Source organism: Aotus nancymaae, unplaced genomic scaffold (genome assembly GCF_030222135.1).
Source record: "Aotus nancymaae isolate 86718 unplaced genomic scaffold, 86718_ANA_hifiasm-v0.15.2.pri h1tg000059l, whole genome shotgun sequence".
NCBI classification, from domain to species: Eukaryota; Metazoa; Chordata; class Mammalia; order Primates; family Aotidae; genus Aotus; species Aotus nancymaae.
In genome coordinates this window covers 56,170,473-56,192,733 of record NW_026988473.1, presented here as the reverse complement: position 1 = coordinate 56,192,733, position 22,261 = coordinate 56,170,473, and the positions used below count along the sequence as shown (strand labels likewise).

Below are 22,261 nucleotides of genomic sequence, written 5' to 3'. Positions count from 1 at the left end.
TTCCCAGTCTAAACCCCTAAATCAAGCAACCCAGGATGGGTCTCTCCAACTCCATTTCCCAGGCTCCCCTCTGGGCCTGCTTCCTTCTTTGTGTAATGCGGAAACTCAACAACCAAGAAGGCGAGCTGTTGGCACTGTACCCACATTTGGCACACAGTGTCTGTGAAATAAACAATCACACGTGTTGATGCAAACGGAAGGGCTCCTCTGGTGGGTCTGTCAGAAGTGTTTCAACCAAAGCAACTCCATCTTGAGCAGGAGCTGGGTAAAATGAGGTCAAGACCCACTGGGCTGCATTCCCAGGAGGTGTGGCATTCCAGGTGACGGGATGAGCTAGGAGGTGAGCACAAGACACAGGTCACAAACACCTTGCTGATAAAATAGCATGTGATAAAGAAGCCAGCCCAAACCTACCAAAACAAAGATGGTGACCAAAGTGACATGTGTTCCTCCTCATCACTCATTATATGCTAATTATAATGTATTAGCATGCTAAAAGATACTCCCACCAGCGCCAGGATTACAGATGCCATGGTAACATCAGGAAATTACCCTAAATGGTCTAAAAAGGAGAGGAACCCTCAGTTCCAGGAATTGGCCACCCCTTCCGCAGAAAACTCATTAATAATCCACCCCTTGTTTAGCATATAATCGAGAAGTAACGATAAGTATCCTTAGTTGAGCAGCTCTAGCCACTGCCCTGACTATGGAGTAGCCATTCTGTATTTCTTTGCCTACTTAATAAGCTTGCTTTCACTTTACTCTGTGAACTCACTCCAAATTCTTTCTTGTACAAGATCCAAGAACCCTCTCTTGGATCTGAATCTGGATGCTAATACATTATAATTAGCATATAATGAGTGATGAGGACGACCACAGGTCACTTTGGTCATCACCTTGGTTTTGGTGTGTTTGGGCTGGCTTCTTTACCACAGGTTGTTTTATTTCTTTTTCTTTTTCTTTTTTTTAAAGATGGGGTTTCACCATGATGGCCAGGCTGGCCTTGAACTCCTGACCTCAGGTGATCCACCCACCTCGGCCTCCCAGTGTGCTAGGATTACAGGCATGAGCCACCGTGCCCGGCTACCACAGGCTGTTTTATCAGCAAGGTCTTTGTGACCTGTATCTTGTGCTCACCTTCTTGGGTCTGGATCTGGATCCCTTTCTGGTAACACCTTCCTGTGGAACTTTGAAGAAATGATACTGAGAAAACACCCAACCCAAAGGAAATAGACTGCAGCACCAATTGGCTACCTTTGGGTAAGTGGAGGAGTACCCAGGTAAAGGATGGAATTGGGTTAGAGGCTCAACTTAGGGGAGTTACAGTCTCTCCTAAGACAGAGTAGGTTAAAGGCCCCTCTTCATAAAAGGCAAGGACACTTGACTGAACTTGGGTTCAAGGCCCAATTCAGGAATGTTAGAGTCCCTTCTAAGATTTAGGGGGTAAGAAGCCCCTCTCAGAGTAAGTTCCTCTTGGCTAAGAACAGGTTTAGCACCATGAGATGTTAATTGCTATTCTCTTTAGATTAATCTACCTTGCACTCTTTGCTGATGGCCATGGGTGACAGAATTGAGCATGTACCGGATCTTGGGACATGAGGAGCTTTTTGTTCCCCAAACAGGGACACTTAAGAGCTGATGCAACTCCTGGAAAAGATCCCTTCTTAACCGACAAGCAGCCATCTGAACTTCTGATTTGGTTGTCTCTGGGATAGGTGGGTCTTTCTCTGGCCTTCCTGAGCTCTTCACTTTTCCCACCCTACCACAGGCAAGTTTTGGTTAATGAGAAAAACGACTTGTGAGGCTAGCTGTAGTGAATCTGGTGTGCGTTGTGTGTCTTTCTACATTGTTCTGCCATAAAGAGGGGTACCTTAGGATAGAATGTAGGCCTAGGACACCTGTAAGCCTGCTGTTCAAAATGGCCAAGCAAACTGATCAGTTATAAACTTTGCTGAAGGTCCCTGAAAAAAAAAGTCTGGATGAAGTTTCTCTTTCGTCTTGTTTTATGTCCTTGGGAGTTTCACCTTGTAACCAATTTGGCCATTAATACTGCCTGTGGCAGATCTCAGCTAAAAGGAGGAAATGTGGAGAAAGAAAATCCAAAGCCCCATCAACTGACTGAACAAACCCCTCTTGGCCAAGGAGACCCTAGAAAAACTTTAAAATCTAAGTTTCCTGGCTATGATGAGACAGGAGGCTGGTCACACCTCGGTACACCCTCTTCCTTACTGTTACCAGGCTTTTTTCCTAAGAGTTAAGCAGTCTCGCTCTGTTGCCCAGGCTGGAATGCAGTGGTGCAATCTTGGCTCACTGCAACCTCTGCCTCCCGGGTACAAGCATTCTCTTGCCTCTGTCTCCCAAGTAGCTGGGATTACAGGCGTGTGTCACCACACCCGGCTAAATTTTTTATATTTTTAGTAGAGATAGAGTTTTACCATGTTGGCCAGCCTGGTCTCAAACTCCTGACCTCAGGTAATCCACCTGCCTCAGCCTCCCAAAGTGGTGGGATTACATGGAAATTCTTTCTATATGAGTTTCTTTCCTTTTTTTTTTTTTGAGACAGAGTCTTGCTCTGACTCTCAGTCTGGAATGCAATGGCATGATCTGGACTAACTGCAACCTATGCCTTCCAGGCTCAAGTTATCCTCTTGCCTCAGCTTCCCAAATAGCTGGGATTACAGGCATGTGCCACCACGACCTGTTAATGTTTGTATATTTCATAGAGATGGGGTTTCACTATGTTGCTCAGGCTGGTCTCAAACTCCTGAGCTCAAGCAATCCTCTGGCCCTAGCCTCCCAAAGTGCTGGGATTACAGATGTGAGCCACCATACCCAAACCTATATGAGTTTCTATTTCACCTGAAGGGTTAATGTAAGTGCAACAGGTGTTATGGGCCACTGGACAGACTTTTTCTTGTTTGGCTAAGAAAAAATCTAAAGCAATTAAATTATGGGTTACTACTTCAGCCAGAGAATTAATTTGTTGGGCTGTAAGGCTTTTTGCAGGGTCTCCAGCTATCCGGCCAATAGTGGCAGATAGATTTGAATATGCTGGTCAAGTTTTGAATTAGACTCCTTCAGTTTTGAATTAGTCTCATTTAAGGAGGTTATCTGAGACTCCTGACTGTGTTTAGAGCTCTCATAATGCCACTTAAAAATGGTCTCCCATGGGATGATTCCTTGAGTCCAGGAAGTAGAGACCAGCCTGGGCAACATGGTGAAACCCCATCTCTATACAAAATTAAAAATTGAAAATAAAGAAATTAATGGGTTGTGGTAGTGCATGCCTGTAGTTCCAGCTACTTGGGAGGTAGAGGTGAGAGGATGGTTGAGCCCAGGAGGTCAAGGCTACAGTGAGCCATGATCATGCCACTACACTCCAGTCGCCATGACAGAGTGAGACCCTGTCTCAAAAAAAAGAAAAAAGACCTAGGCCTCCTGTTGCTTCTGAGAGGTCCTGAACACTCTCTGTTCTTTTTTTTTTTCCTTTTTGAGATGGAGTTTTGCTCTTGTTGCCCAGGCTGGAGTGCAATGGCACAATCTCGGCTCACCGCAATCTCCGCCTCCCAGGTTCAAGTGATTCTCCTGCCTCAGCCTCCTGAGTAGCTGGTATTACAGGCATGTACCACCAGGCCAGGCTAATTTTTTGTATTTTTAGTAGAGATGAGGTTTTTCCATGTCGTCAGGCTGGTCTCGAACTCCTGACCCCAGGTGATCCACCCGCTTTGGCCTCCCAAACAAAGTGCTGGGATTACAGGCATGAAACTACCATGCCTGGTCTGAACCCTCTCTGTTCTTATTGTGCATGCAAATATTCTAATTTTAGTATGTCAAATGTTGTCAAAAGTTCTCCGTTTTGGCCCATAAATCTTTAAATTGTTCCAGGTAAGCTTTTTCCAGGATCTAAAATATTCACAAGACTTTTTCTCATGATTCTGAAACAGGTATGTTCCTGATGGCAGCTGGTCAGGGACTGTCTGCTTAGAATCTAGGTTCCCCAGAAGAGCATAAGACATTCCTCTGAGTGCCACTAGAGGGCAAGCATCCTCATAAAACCTGATGGACTGAATGAGTCAGGCTGAACTGCCCCTGAGCACTCCCACTAGAAACCTGGGGCCAACAAAGATGGTCCTCGCAGGGTCTGGATGGAAAGGATGAGAGTGAAAAATGAAGTCCTCAAAATCTCATCTCAAAAGTGGGAGATCTTAGATTGGAGAGAGCTTACCCATCTTCTTCCCAAAGCTGTCAGGGAGACAACTGAGCTGTCAATGGCTCCACCAGGCACCAGTGCATTCACACACGCTGGGGGAACCTGGCCACTCCATGGTTCCTACTCTCGTTGTCAATTAGGTCGGCTTAAGATCACAAGATCTTTACATTTGGAAAGGAGAGCTTTATTTCTTATTATGGGTTGCAACCTACAAGCTAGGAATTGAAGTGAGGGTGGGACAGGGGTTTTACACTAAATGAATTGGCTAAACATACATTTTTTTTTTTTTAATAGAGATGGGGTTTCTCCATGTTGTCCAGGGTGATTTCGAATTCGTGACCTTGTGATCTGCCTGCCTCAGCCTCCCAAAGTGTTGGGATTATAGGCGTGAGCCACCGCGCCCGGCCAAACATACATGTTTAGTAAGTTTTAGGAAAATTTATGAATATGAGAGTTGCACACATGTGTACCAAGAAAACATGTTATATTTGTCCCATATTCACTTTGAGGTAGAGACATTAAAATGCAGTCGAATTCGCCTTTATATGTCAAAAGGGGAAAAACAGAGCCCAAAGCACTGTGTGCTGCCTCTGTAAACCAGCCAGAACCGGTCCGTGGTTGAGAGTCATTGATCGGGAAGGAATGTTTTGTAAGCTGTTCAGCTTTCATGTCAAAATTGGGAAAGGGAAGGGAGTCTGGCAGTTGGTTGAAATTGAAATCAGTGAAGTCTCCAGATCTTGGTTTTCCAGGCCTGATTTCTGTTTAACTCTTGGGAAAGAAGCCTGGCAATTGTTCATGAGGAAGCAGGTATGTACTGAGGTGTGATTGACCTATCTTCATGGCTGGAAAACTTAGATTTTAAAGTTTTTCCGGGATCTCTTTGGCCAAGAGGTGTCCATTCGGTTGTTTGGAGGGCTGAGGATTTTATTTGCATTTTCCGGAGGGCTGAGTCCTCTGAAGACCTCAGCAGGTGGAGAACTCTGGAATCCTCAGGCCTCCTTTCCTCCTTTATTCCCCAGTGCTGACTAGAGAAGGGCAGACAGATGTCTAGGAATGCCTGAAGATGGGAGCTCCTCTAGAGGGAGCTCCTGCCCTCTCATACTCTGCCCCCAGCCTGGGGGCTGATCATCAACTAGACTTTATTGCCCCTCCGCTGCAAGAGTGAGACCTGCTCCCTGAGCCAGGCCCCTGGGCCATGAGGGCTTCAGAAAAAGCGACCAGCAATTGGAAGGTTGGGTTAGAGGTCAAGTTCAGTTCCTCTGGTGAGTCCTTACCAATTGTGGAGCCTCAGTGCCCTGCTCCAAAGGATGGGGTGGTGTGCCTATCTGGAATCTCAGTGCTAGGCCCAGCAGGGAGCGACAGTCAGACAGCCAGCTTGGAACCAGTCCAGAGAGTATCTACCTGAGCTGGAAGCTTAATACCACAACGTTAACCATTGGCATTCCTTCCAACCCCAACCTGAAGGCTGCCCTAGGACCAGCCATAGATAATAGGAAGCTGTTTGACTCACAGAAGTGGAGATTCTGGGCCTCAGGGAACAGACAAGGGCCTCAGAGTTAGAGAGGAGAGAAACCTGAGCTTTTCCCTGAGTGCCAGCTCATCACACATGCAATCTCACATCACTCGTCTTCCCAGCTGCAGAAACTACAGATCTCAGTCTGATTCTAAGCCTGACTTCTTTCACCTAGCAGTTGCAGGAGAGAAGCTCTGTGAGGGGCCCACAGGGCACCGTCCTAACGAATGTAGATCTAGTGTTTCTCTTTGGCCTTATCGGCTGCCTACTCCCCACATAACTTCTATCTCAGCCACCCTGGAATTTTCTCACAATTCTATTACCTCTAAGCCTTTACACTTACTAAAACCTCTTCCTGGAGTCCCATTCCTGATGCTGTTCTGTGCTTGGCAAACGTTACTCCTTTGGAGGCTTCCCTGACCTCTGTGGGCTTCAGCAGAACAACACCACACTCTGTGCTTCCCTCTCATTGTTCTGACAGTTACTGGTTCTCAGAACTGTCTGTCCCCACCAGACCTTGCAAAGAACTCAATTCCCTTCCTGTTGGCTGAGACCAGCATGGGCCAGTGGACTGGATGCTCAGAAAGCATTAGTTGACTGACAGAATGGATGCAGTGATTCCTTAACTTACTGAGCACCTTCTCGGTGCCAGGCACTGACCCAGGCCCTGCGGATGGAGCATAAAATGACATAGACACAACCCTGCTGTCGGGAGAGTATGTTTTGTTAGGGGAAAGGCAGACAACAAACCCAGTAGACAAAAATCCGCACAAGGGCACAGAATGGTGTGATGAGAAATCAGCTGGGTGGCTTTGTTAGGCTGAGCAGTCAGAAGTCATTTTAGGGGGACGTGTAGGTTACCATCTGAGTGGCCACAAGGGGCAGGCCTGCAGAGGATAATGAAGAACATTTCAGGCTCGCAGAGAAGGAGTTGCTGGAGCAAAGACCCGCAACATGAGAAGTGTGACTGGAGCTCATTTACAGAGGTGGTACGGGGAAGACTTGGCTTGAGAGCTCAAAGATGGGGCACGCCTTCTATGCCATTGAAGAAGTTTGGTTTTTACAATAGACACCACTGGAAAGCATTGAAGGGTTGGTGGAAGAGTTGTAACCTAAGACATGTTTAGGTTTTAGTTTTACTTTTTTAAAAAAGGTCCATCAGTTAGTAGAACATGTAGGTGGAAGTGTGCTGATGAATAGAGTATCTCTAGTTCTCCATTTCTCCCTACAACATATTTACTAGTTACAAAGGGGAAAGTGTAGTGGAGAAACCTGGCAGACATGATCTCAACCAAAAGATGAAAGTTAATGTCACCAGGAATGGGCAAACCCCACACCACATGCCTCCTGTTGTGATGCATGAGATAACCATGTAGGGTATTCATGCCCAAAATGCATAACCTCAATGAATCATGAGGAAACAGATTAACCCAAATGAGGGGTATTCTACCAAATAACTGGCCTGTGGCTTTCAGCAATGTCAGAATCATAAAAGAAACCTATTCCTTCCAATGCCCATCAGTAGGAGACTGAATTCAGTGTGATGTACACATAGAATGGATTTTTACCCGGTAATTTAAGATCTCAATAGGTCAACATGGACAGATCTTAGGAACAATGACAGATGAAAACTGCACTGAGATGCCCTTTTCCCCACCTGTAAGATGAACAGAAAACCAAAGTTTGATGGCATACTGTGTTGACAAGGTTGTAAGGTAACAGGCACTTTCTCTCACTCTCTCTCTCTCTCTCTCTTTTTTTTTTTTTTTTTTTTTTTTGAGAGTAGGTCTTGCTCTGTTGCCCAGGCTGGAGTGCAGTGGCACAATCACGGCTCACTATAGCCTCAGCCTCCCAGGGCTCAAGCGATTCTCTCACCTCAGCCTCCCTACCAGTTGGGACTGCAGACACACAGCACCATGCCCAGCTGATTTTTTTAGTTTTTTGTAGAGATAGGGTTTCACCATGTTGCCCAGGCTGACCTTGAACTCCTGGGCTCAAGAGATTCTCCTGCCTCAATCTCCCAAACTGCTAAGATCACAGGTATGAGCCATCACACCCAGCAGAGGGACAGGCACTCTCATACTTTGCTAGTGGGGGTGGGGGGCACATTGATACAACCCCCATAAAGTTGTAACTCTCAAAATTAGATGTACTCTTGACCCAATAATCCTTCTGGAATTTAAATACAACATTCCACTTAGTAAAAGATTGTTAATTGCAACATTAGTTGTCATTTTTTAAAAAAAAGTAGGTCAGGCACAATGACTCATGCCTTTAATCCCAGCACTCTGAGAGGCCAAGGAGGGAGGATCGCCTGGGCCAGGAGTTCAAGACCAGCCTTGGTAACATAGCAAGACTCCTGTCCGAAATGAATGAATGAATGAGTTCATCATTGAGACCCTCCTCCCCACCAATATCTCCAAGCAGCCCATATCTAGTGAGGGAAGGGTAAAGACACTCTCAACTTGAAAGAAACTTCCCAACTTGAAGTCCAATAACTCACTGGCTACCTCTGCCCATCTTCCCTCCATCTGTGTCTTTGCTTGTGTGTAGTGTGGGTGGGATGAGCTTGGCGTGAGGGGGAAGCCAGTGCAGCAATAAGAGACCCAGACTGAGGGGTCAGATACCTGTATTCTAGCTCAGCCTCTACACCCTACTTCCCCGTGAATGTCAGGCTAGTTCCAGTCTGATTTGGGGCTTATCAGTGGAAAAGATGAAGCATTGTGTCCCTCCAACCCACTCGTCCCCAAATTACAAGACACAAGACACACGTGGATCTGTCTATTAGAATGAGTTGTTGGAGGAACCCCAGGGGACCCTTCTTGGATCAGGAACCAATGTTCACGGTCCCAAAATCCCACGGGACGGGGCCCCAGCCTTCATGGCCGCAGCATAGAACCTCGCCACCTCCTCGTTGGGGTTGCCCTGGGCCGAGTCAAACCACATCTGGATGCAGCGGCCGCTCCCTCGGCTGTAGTCGCTGACCTTGTAGGAGTGACTCCAGAGGCCCTCACAAAGGGCCGCTGGAGTGGGGAAGTAGGACTCAAAGGTGCGGCAGAGGGCCCCGGCCGGACACTCATTAATCCCTGAGGGAGGAGAACATAAGACCCTTAGCTTCTGGGTCAGACCGCACCCCTCCCAACCCCAAAGCCCCACTCCCACTCCTCATCTGGTCTCCTCCCGGCCCTCACCTGAGGTCCAATTCCAGCCTTTGTGCCAGTTGCTCTTGCAGGTGTAGGAGGTGCGACAGTCCTCCCACCAGCGCTCGCAGTCCTCTTTGCACAGGGGCACGTTCAGGATGCGCTCTTTGCGCCAGCTCTGGTTGACCTTGGTGAGGAGGAGAGGAAAGGCTCCTATCAGCCACGTATCTCAGCAGCTGCAGGCTTGAAGGGGACCAGAGCTGTGGGAGGGGGCACGGCCTCCACCACCCTCAGACCTGAATTCCTGGACCAAGCCCTCCCTGCAAGTGTCTGGCAGGCTCTGCCCTCTGATGAGGGTCACGTTTGTGGGAACGGTACTCATACCTGGCGGATCCAGGGCCCCAGATTGGGTGAGCACTCATAGAGACAGTTGTCCTGGATGAAGTGGCGCTTGCAGGCGGGCTCCATCTTGCCGCAGTGCTCCCAGTTAAAGTTGTACAGGCGGGAGGTGTCCTTGTGCAGCTCCTGGCTGGTGTCAGCCGTGCAGCAGGCATTCTTCCTCCAGGGACTGCACTGGGTGGGGAAGACACAGGACTGAGTCCCTCCCCACCACAGCCATCTCCTCCATATTCTGGATCCTCTGCCCCAGGTAGGTCATCCAGAGGAACACTTGCTGGGGAGGGCCCTTGAGGAACCCCCACCTTGGGACAGAGGTAATTACAATATTGGTGCCTTTTTCACTGTTTATTTATTTATTTAAGACAGGGTCTTGATCTGTTGACAAGGCTGGAGCACAGAGGTGTGATCATAGCTCACTGCAGCCTCATCCTCCTGGGCTCAAACAATCCTCCCACCTCAGCTTCCAAGAAGCTGGGATTCAGGCACATGCCACCACCCCTGGCTAATAGAAAATATTTCTGTGGAGATGGGGTCTCACTATGTTGCCTGGGTTGGTCTCAAACTTCTTAGCTCAGGCAATCCTCTCATTTCAGCATCCCAAATCCCATCAGAGGCATAAGCCACCATGCCTAGTTAACTTTGGCTTTTAACAGAGGATAATACGGGGGATATAGGAGATGACGGGGAGCCACTGTTTGGGAGAGTAATTATTATTTGTACAGCTCTAACTGTTCAAAAAGTTATTTTATGTTACTCAGTTTATTTATATTATTCATTTTGCATCCAGCCAATATTAACTGAGTGCTTAATATACATCAGACACTGCTAGGTCCTAGGAACACTGCAGTGAACAAAACAAATATCTCTACCCTACCCTCAGGGAGGGTACGGTTTTAGTGGGTGGGAGATCTGTGTGTACAGGGAAGACAAAGAACACTCTAGGCAGAAAATCATAGGTGCAAAGTCCCCTAGGCTTTTGTACTTTATCTTCTCAACAACTCAGTACCAACCCTTAGCTCCATTTTTACAGTTTAAATAACCTATACCCATGGTAAATAGTGGGCTTAAGATTTAGGCAGGGCACAGTGGCACACACCTGTAATCCCAGCACTTTGGGAGGCTGAGGCAGGCTGATCACAAGGTCAGGATTTCGAGACCAGCCTAGGCAATCTGGTGAAACCCCATCTTTACTAAAAATACGAAAATTAGCTGGGCATGGTAGCACACACCTGTAGTCCCAGCTACTCAGGAGGCTGAGGCAGAAGAATCGCTTGAACCCGGGAGGTGGAAGTTGCAGTGAGCCTAGATCACGCCACTGCACTCCAGCCTGGGCGACAGAGTGAAATCTGTCTCATAAGAAAAAAGATTTAGCTCAGGACAGAGAGGAGAGGAATCTGGCCCCAGGTTGTGGTGGAGGGTGGAGGTCTGGCTTTCCCAGGGTCTAGAGTCCAGGTGAGGAGACTCCAGATAGATACTGACAGTGGTTGGGGGGGGAGGAGAAGATCTATAGTCTGCAAGTGGGCCTGAACCTGGACTTGACTAAATGTAGGAAAGGCCATCCTAGAAAGGTAAATACAAGGAGGTAAGACAAGCAGAAATGGTGGAAGTTTCTCTTTGGAAATCACTCTAGGCCAGGACTCAGGAAACCTGAGAAATCAGGAATCAATTGCTTAAAATTTCTGGGCTGAACCCTCGCACCTAGGGTCAAGTGATGGTGGAGGTGTGACAGGTCTGAGCACCCAGGAGAAACAGTAAGGAAATCCATGGGAGTGGAGCCAGATCTACCCATCTCCCACACCCTGGCCCACACCTGGTGCCGGCTGACACACAACATGCTTCCCCGCCTGCCCAACTTCACACTTGCGTTTCCTTATATGTCCCAACTCTTGGTCTCCCTGCAAGACCCCTTGCACATCATGGGTCTTGGGGTTTGGCAGACATGGGTCTTGCCTGTTGGAGTCAGGAGTTTCTGCCTCTGAAAGGGTTAGTGAATATAATGAAAAGAACTCCCTGGCTATAGTAGGGGTTCAACAAATATCATCGCTCTTATATAGCTCACGGCCCTGAGAATTATAATCATCTGTGTCTCTCAAAGGTCTACATCTGCACCATTTCCTGGCAAAGAGGAGGTACTCTAGAAGGTTCTGAAAAGCAAATGAAGTGGTGGGCACAGAGTTTCAGTTTCAGTTTTGGAGGATGAAAGAGGTCAGGAGATGGATATGGTGGTGATGGTTCCACCACATGAGCATACTTAATGCCACTGAACTGGACGGTTAAAAACAGCTAAAATGGGATATTTATATTCTGTATTTGTTTTTTTTTTTTTTAATTTTACCACGATTTTTTAAAGAAAGCAAATGGAATGTTGGGAATGACTCAGATGTCATGGGGCTTCCGGGCTGTCCTCTCTTCGCTTTAGCCCTCGGATCCTGTCCATGCCACAGGCTCCCCCTGGGCACATCCCCAGCCCTCTGGGAATGTGAACGCTTGTGGGGAGCAGAGCAGGAGACCAGAGGAATGAAATACAGGCACTCTCCTGAGCCTGGAGTTCAAATTCGAGCTTGCCCTCCCTGAACTGCCTCAGTGGCCTTACCTGTGGAATGGGGACCCTGGTCTTCCCTTCCTTTTCTTGTGGGCATCAGCACCCTTGGCTCTGGCCACACTGGACCTGCCATTGCTGATGCTGTCACCCTCTGACCTGAGTGCATGTTGTCCTCCACCAGGCTGCCCTTTCCTGCTTTTTCCTCCTGGAAAACTCTTACTCATCTTCCCAGGCCAAGGCCAATGGCCTCTTCACTGGGAAGTCTCCCCAGCATATCTGATTGGTCACTGTCTCTTCAGTACCTAATGGGGGTGGGAAGCTGGCCTGTTTGTACATGTTGGCTGTACCATGACCATGAGGGGCCCAGCTCCTCTTCTACTGTGCCACTGAGCTCTGTGGGCTGACACGTAATTAAGCCTGGGAAAGTATGGACAATCCCTCTCCTCAGTTCCCACTTGCACCTGCGTCTTCTGTGGGCCAAATATATTTCCTCATTTGCATAAATAGAGACTACCGTGCACCCACCCTGCCCTTTGGGCTTATTCACTAACATGGCATAAGTGAAAGCATGTGAGTTATAGGCTTATAGTGGCTGTTAGGTATGTGGTCTCTTTATTATTGTAGATTTGGTGGCCTCTGGTGGGGAGGCCCTCCAGGATCACAGCAGCCATCCTCCTGCCTTCATCACCTCCCATAGCTGACTTCTCCACCCCACTAACGTTTGTCTGTCAGAGGCAGCCCTCTCCCCCGCCGCAGACCCCACTTTATCCTCACCTGGCCATACAGGTTGTCCTCAGGGCCGGGCTGTGCCTTGTGGTACTTGGCGTCCATGCAGACATTAAGCAGGCCTGTCCTGGCCTGCACACTCCTGGGCTGTGCACTCCCCGCAGCAGTCACCAAAGCCAGAAGCAGCAGTTGGGTCACCTGCCAGGCCATGCCCATCTTTTCCTACCAGAGACCCACAGTCAGAGGTGGACAAGGCCTGAGAGAAGGGCAGCAGCCACAAGATTGTGTACTGTCCCCCTCCCAGGCCCAGATCTCTGCCCTCCCCACCCTGCATCCCCCACAGGGCAGCTGAGCCAAAAAATGTGGACTGGGTAGAGGTGAGAGGGAGCCCTTCCCCAGCCTGGAGGCAGCACTCTCCTCCTGCTTCCCACCTAACAGAGCTCTAGGTCCAGACTCTGACAGCAGCTCGCTCTGTGATCATGGAGGAAGCCAGCTCTCCAGTGGACTTCCTCTTTTGGATTTCTCCAGTGTTTTATACAATTCCTCTAAAATTTACGCAAGGTGAAACCACAGGTCATGGCCTGCTGATGCAGTGGTGGGACTCTAGACAGCCTCAGACTTGTGCTTGCTCAGCCCATCCTCCCATCCTAGGGCAGCTGAGGTTTAGATGGCCAGGGAAGCTGAGCTGGGGCCAGCAAAGGCCATAGAGCTGTCAGCTATTGTTCATGGTCCCAGAGCAGATGCTGTGGGAGGCAAGGGGGTGGACATCTCAGGAAATTACCCAGGGAGAGTCAGGCTTAGAGCTAGTGGGAGGCCAACAGGTCAGTGGCAAATGGAGGAGGGGGCTGAGTAAGAACAGTGGGTGGTTGGGCCACGGAGGCAAAGACATCAAAGAACCCAGCCTCCCAGGTGATGGGGAGGCACTATCTCGCCTCCCACCTCTCATCCCCACCTTCCCCTCTGTCCTGTCACAAGGTCTTATCTCCATCCTCAGCCCACCTGGGAATGTGAACCTTTCTAGGGAGCAGACCAGGAAATCAGAGGAATGAAATTCAGTCACTCTCCTGAGCCTGATGGGGAGTCTCTCCCACCTCCCCACCCACTTTATAACCCCATTCTGTCTGCTTGATTAGACCCTCTGTTAGGGAAGTGGATAAGGCTTTGTCTAGGAGATAGCTCAATTGTCTTTGAATAAGGACCCAGTTAAATTATGGTACATCTACCTGTTGCGAGAAATCAGGGAACCGGAGAGACTGATGAGGTTACAGGAGGATTTATTTCAGGTGTACACCGGCTCAGTGGATTTGCATCCAGAAAGTGTGAGCAATGGGCAAAGAGAGCAAGTATCTTTTATGCAACCAGAGGCCCGAAATCACGAAACAGGAAGCAGGTTTACAGAAGCGAGAATAAAAGCAGTTAATCAAAACTGCGACAGACTTACATATGACGCTTGGTATACGGGTCAGATGTCCCTTATCTTGGACTTGGGCCGGTTTGGACAGTGCTGCATGAGTTTATCTTTTGGCCTTTGCCCTGGCGCCTTGCTGTCTGCAGTTCCGGCCTGCTTAGACATTTCTCGTGCCTTCACTGTGTTACTTAGATACAAAACAGACTATGTGAAGTTATACAGGAGATAGATATCTACAGATTCCTAAGCTTACTCATACTATAGAGGTAAGGGTATAAGGAAAATTTAATTTCTCTCCTTATGTTGAGGGAATGTTGGAAAAGTCTCCAGAGCACATTCCTCTGAGCTCTGGCTTCTGAGGTAATGTTATCAAGCTTTCTCCTGGGCCTGGGCTTTGCCTGTTAACTGCCTTCAGCCTAATACAGAGAACTTGTTTTATTCCCTTTTTGATTTTTAATTTTCTTTTCTTTCTTTAATTTCCCACCTCATACCCAGTGGAATTTAATGTGGTAACAAAGAAAAAGTTCCTAATGTACAAATATGGAAAAATCTCCACGTGCATTGTTAAGTGGAAAAAGAAAGGTGTAGAAGAATGCTATGTAAAAAAAAATCTGTGTAAAAAAGGAGTTAGAATGTCTGTGTTGATCAGGTGTGGTGGCTCACGCCTGTAATCTCTGCACTTTGGGAAGCTGAGGCGGGCAGATCATTTGAGGTCAGGAGTTTGACATCAGCCTGGTCAACATGGTGAAACCCCATCTCTACTAAAAATACAAAAATTAGCTGGGTGTGGTGTAATCCTATGCCTTACGCCTGTAATCCTAGCTACTTGGGAGGCTGAGACAGGAGACTCACTTGAACCCAGGAGGCGGAGTTTGCAGTGAGCCAAGATCATGCCACTGCACTGCAGCCTGGACAACAGAATGCGACTCTGTCATTTAAAAAAAAAAAAAGAATATCTGTATTTGCAGGTGAAAATTCTGTGGCAAGGTATGAAAAGAAATTGATAAGGTGGTCACCTGCCAGAAAAGGACAGGATTAGGCATGAGACCTTTCTCTGTAAACCTTTGCACATTGTTTTAGATGTGTGAATGTATATCTTATTTAAATATATATAGGTATGTGTGTATATACACACAAATATACCAAATATGAAGTGAAAATACTAAGGCACAGAATAACTTATCTGACTTGATAATATTTATGTAAATTTTGATAACACTAGAATGTATATAATGGTACATTTAAGTTAAGGATACTATACATGTGCTTGCAAAAGTATGAACATGAAGCCACTGAGAGTTCTGGTCCCTGGGTATACGTCCAGTAAATTCAATGCATTTATAGCACATATATCCCATTCCTGTGCACAAAGGGTAGCATACTGTTCTGTACTTTGCTTTTTCCGGTAGTTTCCTCATACATTTATTCTTTTGACAACTCAAAAACCTCATGAACCCAAGTTACCCACAGTTGCATACTTGAGTATCACTGAACATCTGATAGCATAACTAAAGTTATTTCTTTATACCTTGTAGGGTCTAAACTTAAAACTCTTTCATTAGCCGATATAAACAAAGTTAGCAAGCTGGGTGTGGTGGCTTATGCGTGTAATCCCAGTGTTTTGGGAGGCCAAGGTGGACGGATCACTTGAGCCTAGGAGTTTGAGACCACCTGGACAATACAGAGAGACCTCATCTGCACACAAAAACACAAAAATTAGCCAGGCGTGGTGGTGCAAGCCTGTAGTTTTAGCCATTTGGGAGGCTGAGCTGGGAGGATTGCTTGAAATCTGGAGGTTGAGGTGGCCGTGAGCCATGATGGCATCACTGCACCCCAGCCTGGGCGTCAGAGCAAGACTCTGTCAAAGAAAGAAAGAGAGAAAGACAGAGTGCAGGGTGTGGTAGGGAGGGAGGGAGAGAGGGAGAGAGAGAGAGAGAAAAAAAAAAGAAAAGAACAAAGTTAAGAAAGAGAACTTCATGTTTTCAAGAGAAAGAAACTTTGTTCTTTTTTTTTTTTAAGACGAGGTTTCACCATGTTGGTCAGGCTGGTTTTGAACTCCTGACCTCAGGTGATCCGCCTGCCTTGGCCTCCAAAGTGCTTGGATTATAGGCATGAGCCACCATGCCTGGCTGTTCTTTTTTCAAAAAAAAAGAGGCAGAGCCTGTGCTTTCAGTCTGGCCTCAGTACCTGGTCCTGCCACAGGTGAGTCTGAGGTAACAAGACCAGTGTCTATCTATGAAGCCCTTCCCTCCCCAGGGCTCCATCATGGATGAATCCTGTACCATAATCAGCAGCCCTCTGCCCTCCCTCCATTGCACCTGCCTGTGACTTTTCTCTTCTTTTCAATGCCCTCCCTTCCCCCCAACCTCTGCCTGTGACTTTGAATGTGTTGTGGGTATCTTTGCAGAAGAATTGCCTGGCTGAGTTTTGCCCAAATTCCTGACTCACAACATCTTGGAATATAATAAAATAGTTATTGTTTCAAGCAACTATGTTTGATTTTTTAAAACTTTGTGTTTTGAAATAATTTTAGACTTGTAGAAAAACTGCAAAAAATAGTCAAAAGATTTCCAGTATGTTTTTATTCAACTTCCCCAAATGTTGGCATATTACATAATAAAGCCCAGTTATTTAAAAAATCAGGAAATTAATATTGAGGCAGTACGGGTAACTAATCTACAAGATTTATGCCCTTTATACCAGTTTCCCCACCAATGTCCTTTCTCTGGCCCAGGATTCAGTCTATGATTCCAGGTTGCATTTAGTTGTCATGTCCCCTTAGTCTCCTCCAGTCTGGGATAGTTCCTCAGGGTCTCTCTTTGTCTTTTTTTTTTTTTTTGTATTTTTAGTAGAGATGGGGTTTCACCATGTTGGCCAGGATGGTGTCAATCTCCTGATCTTGTGATCTGCCCCTCTCAGCCTCCAAAGTACTGTGATTAGGCACCATACCCAGCCTGTCTTTGTCTTTTATGACCTTGACACTTTTGGAGAATTACTGGTCAGTTATTTTGCAGAATGTCCCTCAATTTGGGTTTGTCTGTATTTTCTTGTAATTAGCTTGAGATTATGCATTTTTGGCCCAAAAATTACAGAAGATAGGTGCTTTTGTCAGTGCACCATATCAAAGGGTACATGATGAGGGTTGCTACATCTTATTGCTAGTGATCATTTGGTTAAGGAGATTTCCTTACCATATAATTATTAGTTTCCCCCATTTTGGGGGAAAAAAATACAACTCTGCTTTCCTCATGGAACCCTAGGCATTAAAAGCAGATAGATCCCTTTCAAAATCTGTTTTGTCTTCCAGCTATGCCTGTTTATTAGGCCCTGGAAACTGCATGCTTTCCTAGCCCTGCTTCTTGAAGTGCTCTACCCAGAGGCCAATAATCCGATTAGGTGATTGGCAAATGAAAAATCTTATAACTACTGAACCATCTGTCTGTCTGTGTAATCATATATGTGTTATTTGTGTGTGATGTTTATATAAAAAGAGAGCTCTAATTGGCTTAAAGAAAATAAGTGCTTAGATCAAATTTTTTTGAAGGAACAATAAAAGCTGTATTGTCTTTTAGTTCATGTGACTTTAATCTTTGAGAAAGAAAAACAATTTTGAAGATAATTGGTAAAATACAAATGTCTTCAAAATGTAAATATGTGGTCTAATGTATGCGGGTCAGATACTAGGTTTGCTAAATGTTGTAAGGTTATAAACTGCTTCTTTAGCTTTTGAGAACTGTTTGACTTGCTGGCTTTACAATTTGGTAAGGCCTAGTGACATATGGAATTAACCACACCCTTAACTATGCTGCAAAGAGTCAGACTTTATCTGTGCTTAGTACATAATTAAAATAACTTACCAGGTTTTACATTAAAATTAAAAATTGCCAAGAGTTACCATTACAGCATGTAATTGAGACTACTGAAAATAGATTTACGTGCAAGGATGAAACTTGACTTTCTCTTTTGAAGATTTTCATGTAATAGTAAAGGATAATGAAAGTTTTTTGCCTTGTTTTAAAATTTTTGAGTCATCATTTTGGCTAAAATAAATAACTTATGGTAATCTGAAGTTCTATTTCATAATATTAAGTGTTTTAAACCTTTAACATGTTTGATAGACTTCCCAAAATCAAACTTCAGGTTCAAGGTTGTCTTTTCTAATCCCTAACTTTTGAATGCTACAGAATGTCCCTGGAATATCCAAAAGAGAGGTAAACAGGATAATTTAACACATTTAGTTACATGAGATTGCCAAAATAAAAATAATGTTTAACCTTCTTCAGGGTATATTTTAGTGAATAATATTAATACATGCTCCAAAATTATTGTATGAGATTTCTTTCTTTCTTTCTTTCTCTTTCTCTCTTTCTTTCTTTCTCTTTCTTTCTCTCTCTCTCTCTTTCTTTCTTTCTTTCTTTTTTTGAGACAGAGTCTTGCTCTGTCACCCGGCTGGAGTGCAGTGGCTCAATCTTGGCTCACTGCAGCCTCCGCCTCCTGGGTTCAAACCATTCTCCTGCCTCAGCCTCCCAAGTAGCTGGGACTACAGACACGTGCTGCCACATGCAGTTAATTTTTATATTTTTTGTAGAGACTGGATTTCACCATGTTGGCCAGGATGGTCTTAATCTCTTGACCTCATGATCTGCCTGCCTCAGCCTCCCAAAGTGCTGGGATTACAGGTGTGAGCCACCACACCTGGCCTAATTGTATGGAATTTCTAAAACTCAAATGTCTGAGTATATGCTATGAATCATAATTAAAGTTATTGTATTAAGTTATTGTAAACCACAGAGAAAACCAAATTTCTTTGTCAGTTGTGTTTTTGAATGTGACTACTCAAGGACATTTTGTCATTCACAGACAGTTATTGTCCTGTTTTGACCCTTTTCAAAAGATGATTTGTGATCAGCTACTGGACTTTGAAAGGTACCCTCAAATGCAGGTTTCTAATTACTTTGGAGATTGTGACATTGGAGTAGAGGGAAAACATACAGGAGTCATAAAGAGCTGAAATGCATATGAATATCAAGCAGAACAAGAGTTAACTGAATAAACGGAACTAATAGAAAACTGAAGTAATCCTTTTTGACTTTTTGTTTATCCTTGTTTTGTTTTTTCCAGAGTCAAGGAAACTTTTCTTTTGAGCTATCTATAGCTTTTAACAATTGAGTAAGGCATACTCTGTGAACAAAATTTGGAGCATATTTCTCTCTGCCTGGTTTCTCTAGAATTTGGAAACTATTTGTGAATATTCTTAACTTACGGCAATATAGTTATTTGCATCAGTGCAATCAGAATCCATTTTCTTTTGCAGCAGGATGCAACTGGAGAAACTGGTTGTTTTATCAAGGCTTTGACTGGAATGGTGTGCTTTCCTTTCAGGAATCAAGCTTGACTTGCAGAGCCAATAAAAGCTCCTTGGGAAAACTTTGTCTACGCAGTCCCTGTACAGGGTTCCTAACCTGTGGTGAGTAAAGAATGTCATTTTCTAACAAGCCCAGGAGCCCTATGCTATCTGGGGACCTCAAGAAGAGAAGAATTTGCCCAACTCATAGGTATTTGAGGGTACAAACCCATGGCTGGGCTCAGCTTTAAAAGGTCCTATCTGAGATTCCTTGTGGAACAGAGTTCTATCAAAGCCAATTTTAAAAGCCTATGTGAAAATAATTGTTTTTCTGCACTTTATGCAAATGACCAGGCCAAGTATAAGACTAAAGTTTATTTTACAAACGACTTGGTCCTATTATGATTTATTTTTAACAGAAATGAGGACTGGAGAGAGAAAAATGATTATGTTTCCAAAATGTGTCATACACTTGTCATTAAATTCTAGCATCAGTTGTTTTTAAGTTTTTGCCTACATTTTAGACTAACCCTGCTTATTCCTATGAACCAACTAGTGATCTCTGGTTGTAGCTCAGAAGAAACAGAAGGGATGGGTAATGTAAAAATATGAATCAATATTCTAGTTCTGGGCAATTATCCTGCAAATCCTGCCAGGTGATAGGAGTACATAGGGTGCTTATAATCCAGAGGTTTCTTTGAAAAAATGAGACCAAGGGACCTAACCAAAGCCAAGCCCCATTACCCAAACCTTAGCAGGCATAACTATAGCCACTAGTTACCTGAGCATGTCAGCAGCCTTGGGATTTTTGAGCTGTCCTTAACCCCTTGTACCATTTTGATACATGTCATCTAATAACCCAAATTGTTTCTTCTCACTTAGAGGCCATCAGACTCCAAACAGTGATGTAACCAGAGCCTTGAATAATGGCTCTCTTTAACCGGGACCTTTAAATAGGCCTCTGAGGGAGCTCTGATTGCTGTTTGCCCAAAACAGCACCGCCTGTCAGCAGGAAGCAGTTAATATTGTCTTTGTCCCTATTCTAACAACAGGTAGTTGTACCTCTTCAGAGGGGGAAATGAGAGGGACAGGGGCAGCCAAATGCCTAGGCAAATAGGGACAGGTCCCTGGTAAAACCCCACATCCAAGCTGAAGCCAGTTTAAATCCTGAAAGCCAAGCTACAAGTTAAATCCTCAGACCAGATTGAGAGCTTGTCTTCCTGTTTGTCATGCTTTCCTCTGATTGATGCCCTCTTCACCTATTTTACATATAATTACCCTTTCCTAATTGGTTTTCTACACTGTCGTGCCCACCTTTGAGTGGTGTCTTCACTTTAACCTATTTTGCATACTCACCAATCAGCATGTACTCCCCATCCTGTGCATATAAAGACCCCAGACTCAGTCAGTAGAGGGAAAGATGGCCAAACTTTGAGGAGACAACTGGACTTCTGGGAAGAGATGCGCTGGTGTGTTAGCAGCTCAGTTGGCCCCTTGTCTTGTTGCATGGGGTGGTTGCCCTCTGCCAGCAAGGGCAAAGGGCCAGTGTCACAGCCTTCTATGCAGTTCCTTGGGTCAGAAGCTGAACCCCATTACATATATTGTTTCGTTTGACCCTGGACTACAGAAAAGATGGCCTGACTTCCGGGGAAGATGGCTGGCCCTTCCCGTCCCCTCTACAGCTCCCCTTTCCACTGAGAGCTGTTTTCATTGCTTAATAAAATTCTCCACCTTCACCATCCTTCAATTGTCTGCACAACCTCATTCTTCTTGGACACCAGGCAAGGGCTCAGGACCCACTGAGTGTGGGTACCCAGAAAGGCTGTCACACTGGCCCTTTGCCCTTGCTGGCAGAAGGCAACCACCCCATGTGATGAGGTAAGGGGCCAACTGAGCTGCTAACACACCACCATCTGTAGACAGCAGAACTAGGAGAGAACTGTAACACCCACTCTGGGGCTTTGGGGTTGCAGGCACCCCCACCTGGGCACTGCCGCAGGCCCTACATGGAGATTGCTCCTGCCAGCGCCCAGAGCAACTGGCTGGATCCTGCACTTGCTCACTCGCACCTGGACTGGCTGCAGGTCCTTCATAGAGCTTGCTGCTGCCAGCACCTGTAACAGTCAACTGGATCCCACCCTCACTCACTCATGTGCTCCCTCCTGCAAGGGGTTGAGTGTGGCGGACTGAATAAACAGAGCACCCTCTTGTGAGTCCAGCGAAGGGCCCAATAAAAAGTCCTGCATCAGAACCACTCAGGAAACGGAAGGGAATGGTGGAGCATTGGGACATGGGTTGAGAAATAGCCAGGCCCTGGGGCTATAACTACCAGTGACAAGATTGTCAGAATTTGGAGGCTAGGGAGGTTGAGCAGGCAGGACCCAGCCCTCTGGTCTCCACCCAATACTCCTGCCTTGTGGAGAGCTCCACAGAGCAGGGGTGACAGGGAGGACAGGGCAGGACCAATGCTTTTATTTTCCTAAAGTGTAAACTGAGGTCCACATGTGAGAGAGATGGCACCTGGGTCCATGTCCTAATCTCTGGAACACCTGAATGTTACTTTATATGGCAAAAGGGGCTTTGCAGATGTGAATAAGAACTAGATCTTGAGATGGGGAGATGATCCCAGATTTTCTGGATGGGCTCCATGTAATCCTTATGGGAGGGAGGCAGGAGCTCAGAGAGAGTAGGACACATAAAGGTAGAAGCAAGAGGTTAGAGTGATGCAAGGAAGCAGGGCCACCAGCCCAGGCATGTAGGTGGCCTCTGGAAGCTGGAAAAGACAAAGAAATTGATTGTTCTTGGATGCTTCCAGAAGAAATGTAGTCCTGCTGACACCTTGATTTATGACTTCTGACCTCCAGAATTGAAAGAGAACAAATCTGTGTTGCTTAAGCCAGGAAGTTTGTAGTAATTTGTTACAGCAGCTATAGGAAATGAATACAGAGCCAAGGTCCCCAGAGGATGGGTAATAGACCT

General features: G+C 45.9%; 1 protein-coding gene across 3 annotated transcripts; it reads right to left on the bottom strand.

The window, feature by feature from the left end:
• Nucleotides 1–8,499: 8,499 nt before the first annotated feature.
• On the bottom strand, nucleotides 8,500–14,111 carry FOLR3 (folate receptor gamma). 3 transcript variants are annotated; one of them, XM_012456879.3, is made up of 5 exons: nucleotides 13,972–14,111; nucleotides 12,579–12,752; nucleotides 9,248–9,436; nucleotides 8,915–9,050; nucleotides 8,500–8,809 (listed from the first exon to the last, which is right to left on the bottom strand). In XM_012456879.3, exons 2-5 carry the CDS (start codon nucleotides 12,744–12,746, stop codon nucleotides 8,565–8,567), a joined length of 738 nt encoding a protein of 245 aa, XP_012312302.2. In that variant the 5' UTR covers nucleotides 12,747–12,752; nucleotides 13,972–14,111; the 3' UTR covers nucleotides 8,500–8,564. The 3 variants fall into 3 exon arrangements, with proteins under 3 accessions (XP_012312302.2, XP_012312304.2, XP_012312303.2); XM_012456881.3 differs by lacking the exon at nucleotides 13,972–14,111 and adding an exon at nucleotides 13,754–13,965; XM_012456880.3 differs by lacking the exon at nucleotides 13,972–14,111 and adding an exon at nucleotides 12,962–13,067.
• Nucleotides 14,112–22,261: the final 8,150 nt, after the last annotated feature.